Genomic DNA, 15,236 nt, shown 5'->3' with positions numbered 1-15,236 from the left:
ATCCCTACATACCTGTTATCTCTAACATTGAGGAGATTCATCCCTACATACCTGTTATCTCTAACATTGAGCAGATTCATCCCTACATACCTGTTATCTCTAACATTGAGCAGATTCCGGTCAATGATTCCCTCCCATGCTTGGAACCTGCTAGTTCTCATTGACTATATGCTTGGAACCTGGTAGTTCTCATTGACTATACACTGGTCCCATGCATGGAACCTGGTAGTTCTCATTGACTATACACTTGGAACCTGGTAGTTCTCATTGACTATACACTGGTCCCATGCGTGGAACCTGGTAGTTCTCATTGACTATACACTTGGAACCTGGTAGTTCTCATTGACTATACGCTTGGAACCTGGTAGTTCTCATTGACTATCCACTTGGAACCTGGTAGTTCTCATTGACTTTACACTTGGAACCTGGTAGTTCTCATTGACTATACGCTTGGAACCTGCTTGTTCTCATTGACTATACACTGTCACACTTATCACATGTCATGTGGCTCAGTGCACACGCACGTGAGTGCAAGTAGGACACGTTTGGTATTACTGCATTTGTTAAGTTGAGAGCTTTAGGCCGGTCCAAACCCTGTGTCTCTGTGATCTTCCCATGTCCAGATATGTCCGTTTCAATTCTCTCCAATGGTAATGAATGGGGGACATTTTTCACCCAAGTCCAAAAAATGATATAACATCTGGTGTTAAAATACATTTAATTCTTCTATTTCTTCTTCTGCTGTTGATTATTATTATTATTTTTGTTATTATTATTATTACTAACACTAAAATACTTTATGAAGCATGAGATATGCAAACACAGAGGAAGAAAAACTAAAACTCACCTTGATTGAGTAGATGAGAGCCATGAATCCCAGACAGCAGAAGTTGACATAGAGAGTGTTACACAAAGACCAGACCAGGTAGTCTTTGGGTGGCTGGTTGCCAGCGGAGCCCATGTTCACTGCTGTAGACCCAGCTGGCTTTCGGGAAGACTTGCAGTTGGTCAGCGGGGTGCAGTCTGAGGGGTAGTTGTATGAGTGGTTGTCCATTTTAAGTATTTAGTACAAGGCTCCCAGGTGCTATGAACAAATATGTAGCCGTGTCACCTTCTGCTCCTCACTGTGTGTGAGTGTGTGTGTGTGTGTGTGTGTGTGAGTGTCACCTACTGCTCCTCACTGTGTGTGAGTGTGTGTGTGTGTTTGATGATGTTCCCTTGGCTAGCAGGCTGCCCTATGCCAAGATCTTATATGCCCCCTTGAGGAGGGTGGCGACTGGAAGACTGCGCCCTGGGCAGGGACCTGCTGCAGCTCTATCATTATGTGGTATGAATGATGGAGGGAGAGAGAGAAAGGGAGGGAGGGAGGAAGGGAGAGAGAGACTGTGTGGGATAGAAGGGGCAGGAAAGGGAGGGGTAGACAGATGGAGGACAAACGTACAGATGGATGGACAGATACATACACACGCACACGCACATGCACACACACATACATACAAACATACATACATACAAACATACATACATACAAACATACATATACTGTACTGTACTGTATACATACATACATACATACATACATACATACATACATACATACATACATACATACATACATACATACATACATACTATAGACCTGTAATTATGTGGTGAGAATGATGATGGTAGAGAGAGGCATGAAGGGAGGGAGGAAGGGAGGGAGGGAGGGAGGGAGGAAGGGAGGAAGGGAGGGAGGAAGGGAGGAAGGGAGGAAGGGAGGGAGCAAGAGACTGGAAAGGAAGGATGGGAAGGAGAGCGGAGGAGATGGATGGATGGATCGATAGAGAGAGATATACACTTTAGATGTCCATCTAAAATGAATGGGAAGAAGAGAGGAGGGGGTTGATGGATGGATGGACGATGGATAGATTGTACCTCATATCATATTTCCTTTGCAAGTTATCATGGTCCTGGTCACTGTGATCTGCACTGAGACAAGAGCGCCATCATGTGGCAGATGACAGTTAGGCTTAACAAGTGATAGAGAACTGTACCGGTTCCATTAGAAGAATAAGAGAGACAATGGAATGGCATTTCCTGTTCAAAATAGAAAGCTAATTTTGTGTAGCACAATGTGCTGTCCAGATGTCAAATTATCAAATTCAAAAATGTTAAAAAGAAAATAAGGAAGGCAAACTTTGACTTCCTATAGCTATATCATGCACATTACTCACCCACACCTGTATCTACCCCATCCTATCTTAATGTTATACTTTATAGAAAGGGTACTTATTGTAAAAAAAAAAAAAAAAAGAAAAAAAAAAGAAAGAAGCTAATTTTGAAAATTGTACTTTGGAAATTGAGTATTGGACTTTATCTGTAGCATAATCGTGGAGCTGGCAGCAACATTTCACTGTGACTGTACACCGTACAGTACATTACATGTGACAAATAACATGAATCTTGAACCTTGACAATAATACAATCATTTTCATCTTATATTGCTGTTGCTGCATGGTATCAGAGTTTGTGTTTTTTGTGTTGCACCTGAGAAATAATCTGCCCTGGTGTCAATGGTGGTACATTGGAGCACCCTGCTGATTGGCTAACACCTATCAAATGAGAGAAAACGTGTCGCTCAATACAGAAACTAGCAAAACGGAGCACAGTGAAATGGATGGTGCTAGTAATGCAGCCACTGCTCAGGTGCAACACAAAAACACTAACTGATACCGTGCAGCAACAGCACTAAGTAGCAATATAAGATGGAACTTATTGTATTATTGATAAGATTGAAGATTCCTTTTATTTGTCACATGTTATAACAAATAAAAGGAATCTCAACAATGATACAATAATTAGCATCATATATTGATGAAAGCAATTGCTATTGCATCATCTGATGAGGGGCAGTATACATTGGAGCGGATCCAGGGAGTCTGGGATGATGGAGGTGATGTTTGCCAAAATGAAATGTGACTTATTATTAACTATGTTTACTAGTGGGAATGACAACAGTTAGTTTGCAGCGTGTACCGTTTCAAAGTAATAGCTAACACTACCATAATGCATACTATACCCATTTCTAGGTTACCCTGCCTTGCTAAAGTTTTTGAGACACTTGTCAATAATCAACTCAAATGTTTCCTCATCAATAACTCAGTTCTTAGTCCCAACCAGTCCGGATTCAGGTCTAACCACAGTACAACTTCAGCCATCACCCCAGTTACCAGTGACATTACTGCAGTTGATAAGAAAAAACATTGTGCTGCCCTCTTTGTTGATTTGTCAAAAAACATTTTACACTGTTGATAATCAACTACTGTTGAAGAAATTATGTATTATTGGTCTTGATAGTAATGCCTGTGACTGGTTTCATGACTATCTATCCTCCAGGCGCCAGTGTGTGAACTCGGGTAATGTCCGATCTGAATTTCTGTCTGTATCCAAGGGTGTGCCGCAAGGCTCTGTTTTAGGTCCAGTCCTTTTAAAAAAATGTATTAATGACATTGTCTCCACCCTGAATGATTGTCATGTCCATTTATATGCGGACGATACAGTCTTGTACTGCATTGCTGATTCAATTCAGCTGGTTATGGAACAATTGCAGCTTTCTTTTAACACTCTTCAGAAGGCTCTAATTAATTTAAAATTGGTCCTTAATGCTGGTAAAACTAAGTTTATGCTGTTTTCTAGGGCGATAAATATTGACTTTGATAAGTTATGTTTATCTACCTTAAGGGGCTCCCTCATTGCGAGAGTCAGAGAATATAAATATCTTGGCATATGGCTTGATGAAAAGCTATCATTTAAACATCATGTAGATAATCTCGCCTCTAGGCTACAGCAGAAAATTGTTTTTTTATATAGTAACAGATCTAGTTTTCCCTCCTTCAGTAGGAAAAGGATGGTTGAATCTGTTTTTTTTTGTCAGTTTTGGATTATGGGGACATATTCTATCGGCATGCTGCAGCCACAACTCTTAAGCCACTTGACTCGGTGTATCATTCAGCCCTTAGATTCATTACTGGGGATAAATATGACACTCACCATTGTATCCTGTATAATAAGGTAGGGTGGTCCTCTCTTGCTGATAGGCGAACCAAACATTGGTACGTGTTTATCTTTAAAGCCCTTACTGGCAAGCAGACACATTATATTTCTTCAATGTTGAATAGGTGCTCTGTGACCTACATGACTTGGTCCAAGGATCTGTTGCTCCTAAAGACCCCTTGTGTTTCTTCCGAACTGGGAAAATGTGCTTTTTCCTTTGATGCTCCCAACTCTTGGAATGCACTACAACTCTCCTTGGGATTGGAAACTCTTCCCTCCCTTGCAGAGTTTAAACGTGTATTGTCTGGTCATTGTGTTTCAATTTGTATTTGGTTTTAGCTGAATGCTATTTTATTCTATTTTACATTTTGTTGTCTTTGCTGTATGTGATTTCTCTGTAGTTGTTGTTTGTAAACTCAATGTCTTTGTAAATGAGGGTAACCTCAGAGTCCTTTTCGAGTGTAAATAAAGGTTTGAATGAATGAATAGTCTCCATATTCTATGCTTACTTAAATGCATGTGATGATGGATTTTAAATTCAAAAGCTAATTAAAAGAATGGCAGGTTCAGTAATGGCACCCAGGCCACAAACAAGCTGTGAAAGCAGCTCTGTGTAAACCACACAGCCTACAACCATGGCCACGAGCACCACTCGGTATTTCTTCTGTAATTAACTCTTTTGATGAGCATTATATTGAATAACAATATTGTGAATGTGTCTTAGACGTGGTGTAAAAGCCATAGAAAACTGTATTAGCTATGAATTCTGTACATGGGGGTTCCCCTCTTCCTACAGTACATCAATGTCCAGACCTTTTCAAATCTCAAAATAGTAGATAAGCATCTGGCGTGGGGTACAAAGACTCGGGGACACCATAAGATAATGGCTAAATAACATATGTATTTATTCCACATGCATTTATAACACATGCATGCATTCTGTAGTGGTGGATTTATTTGATTATAACCCAGCATCCTCTTTGGTTGCTTCTTGTGGTGCAGTGATACAATAGATAGATAGATATTTTGATATTTTGGTTGTAAGGGAGAGAGGAGTAACAGCAATCACAGCTGTCTGACTGGCATTGTAAAGAGCAGGCACGCATAAAGTTTCCCTCAACCTAGATATATAACCATGATTGTTGTCAAAATGCAGCTTGTACTGTACAATGCAGCATGTTTTAACTAATCAAACTGTAGGCTACTGGTGATTGTAGGATATTCAAGTGCGCTAATGCAAACAGCTATTGCACACAATATGATGATGTTTCAGAAAAAATGACAATTAATTTTCACTAAAACACATAACAGACAAATCAAGGCATGATAAGACATTTGCAATGCACACAAAATAAATTGTTAACTTAGTAGCAGGAAAAGCTGAAAATACTATATAGAAAAATTAAAATAAAATAAAAGTTAATACAAAGGATTATAATAATCTAATACCAGATATACGAGAAGCCGTGGAGAAATGTAACATCCATGACATTCCTCATCAATGTTACTACTTTGGCACATAGTTTTTAAAAACACCAACGATAAGTGATATTACTAAAGTATGAGAAGCTATGATGATGACCAAGACGACGACGATCAGGACCACAGCAATGATGTTCAGGCAGAGAGCTTTTGTCCCGTAGCGCCTTGCACCCTCTAGGTCCCCAGTCACCTTCCTGTCCCTGGACTGGAACGCAAAGGTTCTCATTAGGCCACAGATCTGGGGCAGTGCAGTATACCATGCTAGAAAAGTATTCACCCCCATGGACTTTTTCACATTTCAGTGTTACATTTTTGTATTATAACATGGAATCAACATTGTTTTTTGTCACTGAGCAACACAAAGCACTCTATAATGTGTAAGGGGAAAATCAAAAATGTATTAGAAATCAAGAGGCAAACATTTCTCCAGGGATCACAGTTGGAGAATAGCACAAGTTGGTTGCATCTTGGAGTCACAAAGTCTCAAAAACTACAGTACAATTAGACACCACCTTCATGAGAACAAGCTATTTGGAACTTGCCTGAATGAATCCTAGAGCTGCTGTCGTCAAACCACAATTATACAACAGATAGTTCTGATCGTGCATTGTGATTGGACAGGTATTCTGAACCGGGCGTATATCCATAGAATGGTTAAATAACCTGTAAATGTATGAGGCTTCAATGAAGCGATTGTTACAATCCCCATAAACTCATCAGATTTTTTTTATTTTGTTTTTTTTAATGTTTTTTTTTCAGGATACTCCCTTGCTAGTAATGTTTTTTTATGTTTTATATGGGAAATACTGCAGCAGAATCGTGGCCAGTTAGTTTCAAATAATCTTCAGTAGTTATTATTTTCATTTTAACCTTCTTTGGGCAGCCAAGCCAACCGTCTGTCTTCTTCCTTTTTACATGGTAGCCGTTGCTAGGAAGGTTGGGTAAAGAATCTAACAAGTGGTTTAGAGAATACAGCACAGGAGTTCAATGGATTCAAACGAAAATAATATAAAATAAAAACTACTGAAAATTATTTGAAACTAACTCGGGCGAGTTTGTTAGCGCAACGAGGGAACAATTTTAAAATGTTTTAAAGCCATCACGTTCAACTTTTGAAATGTAAGTAAAACATGAATGTAAACACAAATGTAGCACTAAATATCTTTTAACGTGAGCTTTGCTTTGGAAAATTGAGTGCGGTAATGTGATATATGTTGGGTGAGTAGTTTAAGGACATCACATCATATTTAGACTGGTATCGGTCCTTTAAAGATTTGTTTTCTCTGAGCAATGGTATCACAACCAAACTATATCATTTTCTCATATTGCTGAGCATAGAAACAACTCTATCTTTACCAAAGGATGCCAATAATTCTGGAGGGTACTATATTGTATTGGCTTCAGTGGAATTCATCAGGTGTTGGATCTAAAATAATCAGACCCAGTTCAATGCAGATTAAAAAGCCTGAGGACCAAACTGTCAAATAGTTGAGAGATTTTGTCATCAGGTCAAGCATACTCCTACATAAACAAAAACAGGCCTTTAAAACATTACAGCAACCCTATAGGAAACATGATTGCCATATTTTTCCAAAGCAGGTGGAAACTAACTAACCCTAACCCTTCCAAAGCAGGTGTGTGATTGTAGAAATTACCCCAAATCCCTGAGATATTTAGGAGAAACTCCCCAAAATGGCTGCCCCTTGCAACTCTAGTTCTTAATCTGCTGTCATCTGAAACTCACCCTCACAGAGAAGATGAATGCAGCTAATCCAAGACAACATGGGTTACAGTGCACCAGGCTGTAAATGGACCAAGACAGCACGGGTTACAGTGCACCAGGCTGTAACTTACCCTCACAGAGAAGATTAATGCAGCTAATCCAAGACAGCATGGGTTACAGTGCACCAGGCTGTAAATGGACCAAATGAGATAGTCTTTTGGCGGTGGACTGGAGCGAGTCATCTGGACCGTGGTGGAGTGCATCTGGACCATTTCAGGGTTCTCCATAACAAAACAATGTGTATGAGAAAAAGAAAAATGAACCTTCAGCTCTGCAAAGCCAATAATGAGTGAGGTAAAGCTATGTCACTACTTAACAGGATAAGGGGGAGTGGTTGCAATAAACAGTAATCTGTTATTCCCACCAAAGTTTTGGCAACATTTCTAGCTACATCCTGTTTTTCGCCTCATCGTTATCAGTCGCCTTAATGGGTTCTGTGCCAGTATAAACATCCGTAGGGGCTAGTTTTCCTGTACATGTGGATGTGTTCCAAATGCACTTTTGCATGGGCCTGCACATATAATATGTTTTGGGGTACCAAAGCATTAAGTGTTAGACATAATGTAGGAGGATCTTCATAATACTGAAAGGAAGGTAACACTTTATAATACTGTATAATACTATAATACTACCCCCAAAGCCACGCTATGCTATTGCCGCGACCAAGTTATTCCCTCAATGGACTAGGCTGTGCCATTCCACGCCAGGCTATTGTTGCAAAAAAAATTCATATTGTCCTGTAAATATTACTTTAAATATGTGCTAATGCCATTGAAATAGCCTAATAGGGAGCATTCATTATATGGATGCGTTAATCCGGCCATTCCAAAGTTGAGTTCATATCAAATGAACATTGGATAGTCCTGTAAATTGCTTATTCCTTCAAACTTCAGCATTGAGTAGCCAGGGAGCACCAGGGGGGCCAGTTGGAAGGGAGAAGAAAAGGGTAAAAAGCTAATATTTTTATTATTGTTTATATATATTGTTTATATATATATAAACAAAATCCACTTCAATTAAAATTCAATTCAATCAATAATATTATTGTACCGGTTTAAAATAAAATTATGAATTGAATACTGTAAAATCCATTCATATCGAAATGACACGTCTGCCTGACAAAAATTCAAAACATCAGCCTACAGCTGTTTGTGCTAGCTAGCTCACTTTATCTTTACTGGATTAAAAAAAAGCACGACCACAGAACTCGTCATATATAGCCTAGTATAGTTTTTTTGTTTTGGATTTTTGCCATCTTGTAATAGGGGGCCGCTAGCCTGGCATCGCCAGACCCTATTCACTATTCGCAAATGCGGAGAGAAACAGAACGTGAGCTCACGTCATCAGGATGGCGTTGCCAGGCTAGGGGGCCGCAGCCAGAGGCTATGGTTATTTGGGGGTCCTTGGCATGGAAAAGTTTGGGAACCCCTCATGCTTAAAAACTACATTGACTGTAATAATACAATGGGCCTCATTCACGAACGAATTTAAGAATTTCTTAAGAAGCAGCTCCACTTACACCGTTTCCAAGACGCCTCTGGCATTCACATGTGGGAACTCAGAACAGAATCTACGAACACGGAAGAGCAGTCTTAAAGGGACACTTCCCTGATTAGCATTAAGCTTTGTATCATTCCAAAATGTGCAGTGTGTTACAATTAATGTGGTTTTCCTTCCCAACAAAAAAACAACACAAAAAACACACAAAACCCTCTAAAGATGATGTCACATGACATGTGACGTGGTGCTTCCTGCACAACTACACAACTAAACTAAACAACTAAACTAAACTCTTCACTTTTAGAGATGTGGTCCTTCCTGCTCAGAACTACAATTTCTAGTTCTGCATTTTTCTATGCCTGCCCACTGGTGAAAAGTGGGGCGGCACACTGTAAAAAAAATCCCTATTTTTACAGTACTTTTTCTGCAAATTTTACAGTGGGAAGGGTAAGCGTCCTTCTATTCGCCTGTCTACTCTGACACGCCCTAAATCATCAGGTGGAATTTCTCTTCCCAACTTCAAATTCTATTATTGGGCTTTCCAACTCAGGTCTTTAAAGATTTGGCTAGACCCTTCTTCTCGTATACCCTGGCACCCTTTAGAAAAGTCCTTATGTTATCCTATTAGAATTCAGGACCTACCTTTCTGTGGAGCTAAGATAGAAAGACAAGGATTCTTTAAGACTATTCAATCATGTATGGGCTCCATTATATCAAATACGTTAAATATATGGTACCAATATGAAAATCACTCACTGTCTGCTCTCAAGTTCCATGATAAAACACCTATCTGGCACAACAATTATATTCTGATTGATTCTGCCCCTATTACATTTACCCGGTCGTAGCCAGTAGCGAGACATTCGTCTGGGATGATGCCCCTCTCTGTCCATCGGGTTGTCTTGCTGCCTGTTCCACTGGTTGTGCCACCCAGTAATCTTTGCAGCAGGTGGTGTGGTCTCCAGTTCTTCAGTGGCGTCCAAGAAGCCAACCTCACTAAAGGTGGAGAACAAAAGGGCTGTCCCACCTGAAGTGGAGGGTCCTGAATTTCTACAGACAAATAGAATAGGTGGTCAACGATTTACTTTTAATAGAGGTAGAGGCAGTGCTGCATTACAAAAAACAAGAATAGCATACAAGACATGAAACGTGACACGAGTACAGTGCATAGTTCCCTGTTACCCTATATACATAAAGTGAGCCAAGTGCATAGTTCATCTCATTAGTTTAGTCACATTAGTTCAGCGCTTCCTATTCTGTCCATCTTCAGATTGGCGCTTGTTCAATAGATCAATCGAAACGGGAATGAATGAAAACTTATACTTGTTCAGCCTACATAAAGGAACCCTATACCTCTTACCAGACTTCAGCAACTACTACTACTCAGAGTTCAACACATGGGCTGGGTCTGACAGAATCTTCTTTGCCTGCTGAATTGTGGACTCTTCAAAGATTAAGGCAAAGAAGATTTACCTACTGTATACTCCTAATCCCCACACCTTAAACATCCCAACCCCAGTCCACACCGCACCCACTCCCCCCTCCCAACTTCTCTCCACCACTCAACCCCTCATCCACCACCACACCTCCCAGGCAACACTGTGCATCTTAATCATCCTCACCACTATCATCTGGCACCAGATTCTTGACCTGGTCAACTTCAACAGCTCCTGGGACCTCAGAAGAAACAGAAGCAGAGTGAGTTATTATAGCATGAGTGATTCTGACAAATAAACTTGAACCTTGAACCTTGAAAGGTATTGGTTGGCTGCAAAGTGATTTCTTTGTGTAAGTTTTTAAATGGAAAATAAAAAGGTTGATGAGTAACTTGCTAATTTGTCAATTTTTGGGCATCATTCCAAATTAAAGGGACGGTGTCACATTTTGATTGAGCCATCTCATTCTTTTATTTTTTTTTCTCATTACACACTATCCACTGAGCAGTTTTATGTGTACATGGTGCTCAGTGGCGTGTGATCGGATTAGGCAATGGAGGCAGTGCTTCCTCAAAAGTATTGGAATATTGACATAATTATTGACAAATCCGAACTAAAGACATAAGAATGAGGGAAACATATGTTGCAACTTCACAGGATGAGGAGTGGTTACCATAAACAATAAGTCGCTACATATTTTGGCAACATTTCTAGCTTTATCCTGTACCTTTATCCTGTTATTGAGGTTATCAGTCATCAGTTGGAGGTTTTAAGGTGTTCTGTGCCAGTATAAACATCCTTAGAGGCTAGTTTTCCTGTCTGTACATTTGGATGTGATCCAGATGTGCTTTTTTGCATGGGCCTGCACATATAATAAGGTATTTGATACTAAAGCCTTGATAAGTGTTAGACATACTGTAGGATGATCTACATAATATTGAAAGGAAAATATTTTGGGGAAGATGCCACAACATTTGATTATACTTCCTTCAATTCCAATGATTCCTCTTTTCTGGACAGCTTGCAAATAACAGGATTCAGCACAACTTTCCCACTGGCTAAATCATTGCATCAAATGAAACCCGTTTATAGGTAGACTGGGCTTCACTCCAACAATGACAGAACCAGAAACAAATATCAGATCACATCATACAAATGGATTTCTGCAGCCCATATCCATAACTTGAACTAACAGTGTCACCACAACTTGAACTAGCACAGTGTCACCACAACTTGAACTAGCACAGTGTCACCACAACTTGAACTAGCACAGTGTCACCACAATTTGAACTAGCACAGTGTCACCACAACTTGAACTAGCACAGTGTCTCCACAACTTGAACTAGCACAGTGTCACCACAACTTGAACTAGCACAGTGTCACCACAACTTGAACTAGCACAGTGTCACCACAACTTCAACTAGCACACTGTCTCCTCAACTTGAACTAGCACAGTGTCACCACAACTTGAACTAGCACAGTGTCACCACAACTTGAACTAGCACAGTGTCTCCACAACTTGAACTAGCACAGTGTCACCACAACTTGAACTAGCACAGTGTCTCCACAACTTGAACTAGCACAGTGTCTCCACAACTTGAACTAACACAGTGTCTCCAGTTGCTGACATGACAGACAAAAACAAAACCCCCTCCAAAAGGAAAGACTGACTGGCTTGCCCCTGGCCTATCTTCACAGTCTGCTAAATGGGATATGCCAGCTATTTAACAAAATGTAGCTTGCTTATCTACTTCAAGATCATTTAGACTCCAAACACTTTTAATACCCCACCCTTTCTTCTTTTTTTTTCATTTCACCCTCCAGTCTGCTAAATGTGATTTTGATACATTAAAGCATTTCTGCCATATGCCCCAACTTCCTGTTTGGCGGCTTTGTCGCCAAATTCAATTGGCTGTCACAACCGAACGCATTGGAATATCAACAATTCAAATCAATCCTTTGTAGACATTGGTCTACAGATTATGTGTATTAAGTTTTTTGCAGATTGGGGAAAATCTGTAGGAGGAGTAGCATATTAATCCCAAATGGCGGACAATCCAATATGGTATGCATGACGTAATAGGATTCGTTTAACTCGGCTTGAGCCAAGGAATCATATGGCACCTTGATTTTGGACTTATGGGTCAAAAGTTGCGTGCATAAATGCATTGCCAACTTTGACATGTTGGTGGTGCTAGAGTGTTGGAGCTTAGGACATGGGACTTGGTGAGAGGGGTCATGGGACTGTCCCGAATCAGTTTTCATAACTTTCTACCATACGTTCTATGGGCTGCCATAGACTCCAATGGCAGAAGAATAAGAAAGAAAGAAAGAAAGAAAGAAAGAAAGAAAGAAAGAAAGAAAGAAAGAAAGAAGAAAAGGTAGAAACATAATGGTGGCCTACACAGCTTCGCCCCTTGGCCCCAAAAAAAACAATAGGTGCTTAAGAGGGACAATCCTGGTAGTACATCTTGAAGAGGTGAGTTTGAGCCTATGGCGAAATATGAGCAGTCCTGATGTCAGTTCACTGTGGATGACGAAACGGAGACATGGCTCCTGGAGGTGTGCCCGGATATATAGCCCAGGTGACCCCTCACCCAGGCTCGGGGTGGTAAAAGGATAGCCCCTCGGCCCGAGCCTGGGGGGGAACGGAGCAACAACGTACCCACACAACGAAGAAGAAGTTAACAGGAAAACATATGCCCAGCAGTTTGCACCAATTTGTGTATATATGTACACCTAGAACCTCATATATTTGTCATTTTTCTCCTTCCTCCTCTTCCTCTGCCCGGCCCCGACCCTGTGCTGTGCAGCGGCTATAACTTGTTTATTTGAATCCCCATTAGTTGCCACCTTGTTGGCAACGATTCTTCCTGAGGTCCCACAAAGATGTTTAGGTAGGCTAAATGTAATTTTACAAGCAAAAACAACAGCCTTTAATTTTCATTTGTCAGTGTCAGTTGTTAGGGGTAGAGTGCATCCTTTGCATCTCTGGGCTGTTCCTTTAGTACTGTACAGTCTCATTTGTAATCTGCCTGAATGTACATGTGTGACCTTCCCAACCAATATAGGCAAATGAAGGTGAGCTGCACCATAGGTCAATCCTGCTATAGCCGAGTTGGTAAAGCAGAGGGCTGTAGGTGAAATTCGGCTCGAAGGAGGCAGCGTTTTTGTGATAGTTGTGCCCATTGAAAAAAAGTTTGTTTTTAGCAGCAACTACAACAGGTTTTGTCTACTCCTCAAAAGAGTTCCCTGACCGGGAATCGAACCCGGGCCGCGGCGGTGAGAGCGCCGAATCCTAACCACTAGACCACCAGGGACTGGCTCACGACAGTGCCCGGCCCTTGCTGGTGGTCGATGCCCTCCTTTCAGGAGAGCGAAAGCGTTTCCTGAACTTCTTCCCCTTGTGCTCTAGTATTAGGCATGTGCACTCATAGACTTCAAGGGGGGCGAGAATTTGATTGAATCAAAATAGCAGGTTGGAAAATAATGTGTTACTCTCTTGATACCCTACCAACCAACCCTCGCTCTTGTTCTCCTAGCTACCGCAGCGCGAAACAAACGCACCTGCACGCGCACGTGATATAGGCACTCGATAGTCGTGAGAGTCAGTCAGTCGAGGCAGACGGGAATAGTACAGGTAGGCCTATGTTGCCACTGGTTTACATTAGTAAACATGTTAATTTTCGTTTATAGTGTTATATTGATGTGCTTTACCTTTTGCTACTAGCCCTAACGCGAGAATCAATCTCTCTCTCTTTCTCCCTCCCTCATGTCATGAGTTAATGTTAATGCTTATTCTATTGTGTCAGTATTAGCTAATGTAGACTAATATTAGCTAGGTAACGTCCTCTCTCTCTCTCTGTCTGTCCAATTAAATTAAATAGGCTAAATGATGTCTAATATCATCAGTAAACAGTAACAAGTCCAATTTTGATTGTAGGCTTCTCACCATTCATCATTCTACTCACCATTCATCATTCTACTGGATTGCTGTAGGGTAATACATCCTCATCACAGTGGCAACCTACAGCCCCTCCACCCTCTCCTGTGACGACTCTGACAGGAAAGCATATCAGGTACAGTTATCACAAATGAACAGCCTATCTAATATAAGTAGGCCTACGTGTCACCATCAGATAATGATCTATAATGAGTGGGCATACAGGCTAATGGACTTAAACAGTAACAGTGAAATGTTGGCTTCTAACTTAACTATTCACTCTAATGGATTGCTGTAGGATAATGCACATCTTCACAACATCAACGTGACAACCTACCCCGCCCTCTACTGTGACTACTGTGACAGCAAAGCATAGCAGGTACAGCTATCACAAATGAACAGCCTATCTAAGTGCTTGTTACCATCAGCTAGTTTTCTATAATGTGTGTGTGTGTGTGTGTGTGACACCAAGCAGGGATGATACGATTGCTGGCTTTCTTTAGAGTGTGTGTAGTACTAGTTTTAATAGTAGTAGTTTTGTAGTACTAACCTACAGTACATTAAAGTCACTTTAGATAAAGGTGTCTGCTTTATGACTGTAGTGTAGGCTAATATCACTGAAAGCAAGATTGGATATTGTTTTAACTACATAGAGGATTTTTGGCGCCTCCCCAAAGGAGATTTTAGCCAGGGCCAAAGGAAAATATCCAGTGCCAAAATGCTAAAAATTGAGAATAAAAATAGCAATTCAAATCCCCCCAAAGACCCATTCTGAGCCAGGAAAAACACTGTATGCAGCTAGGTAGTTTGCTAGCTATTTATGGCTAGTAGTAGCCTACTTTGTTTATTAAATTACATTACATATTTAGCTAATTAAGGAAAAAATGTGCTGTGCACACCGCACAACCTAAGTGCCCTTTTTTAGACTTTCACCCCTGCCCCTCTAACATCCTGTTCACTTGGTAGCAATCACCGAGAAGCACTGGGAGATGTAGCTCAGTGGTAAAAGGCATGCGTTGCATGTATGAGACCACGAGTTCAATCCTTGGCATCTCCA

The 15,236-nt window shown here is 40.7% G+C and overlaps 2 protein-coding genes across 2 annotated transcripts in view; both read right to left on the bottom strand.

Moving 5' to 3' along the window:
- Positions 1–1,054, bottom strand: part of ifitm5 (interferon induced transmembrane protein 5) — a gene marked incomplete at both ends in the record, with an annotated part of 4,501 nt that extends 3,447 nt beyond the window's left edge. The window contains one exon of the mRNA XM_084452946.1: positions 848–1,054. Coding sequence (XP_084309072.1) covers positions 848–1,054 — 207 coding nt within the window. The remainder of the gene's footprint in view (positions 1–847) is intronic.
- Positions 1,055–4,975: 3,921 nt separating this feature from the next.
- LOC311320816 (dispanin subfamily A member 2b-like) lies at positions 4,976–7,562 on the bottom strand. Its single transcript, XM_084452654.1, has 2 exons — positions 7,372–7,562; positions 4,976–5,722 (listed from the first exon to the last, which is right to left on the bottom strand). Exons 1-2 carry the CDS (start codon positions 7,525–7,527, stop codon positions 5,543–5,545), a joined length of 336 nt encoding a protein of 111 aa, XP_084308780.1. The 5' UTR covers positions 7,528–7,562; the 3' UTR covers positions 4,976–5,542.
- Between the last annotated feature and the right edge of the window lie 7,674 nt (positions 7,563–15,236).

Source organism: Borostomias antarcticus (assembly GCF_949987555.1).
Source record: "Borostomias antarcticus genome assembly, chromosome: 18".
In the NCBI taxonomy this organism is placed as follows: domain Eukaryota; kingdom Metazoa; phylum Chordata; class Actinopteri; order Stomiiformes; family Stomiidae; genus Borostomias; species Borostomias antarcticus.
This window is presented reverse-complemented; position numbering and strand designations above follow the sequence as displayed.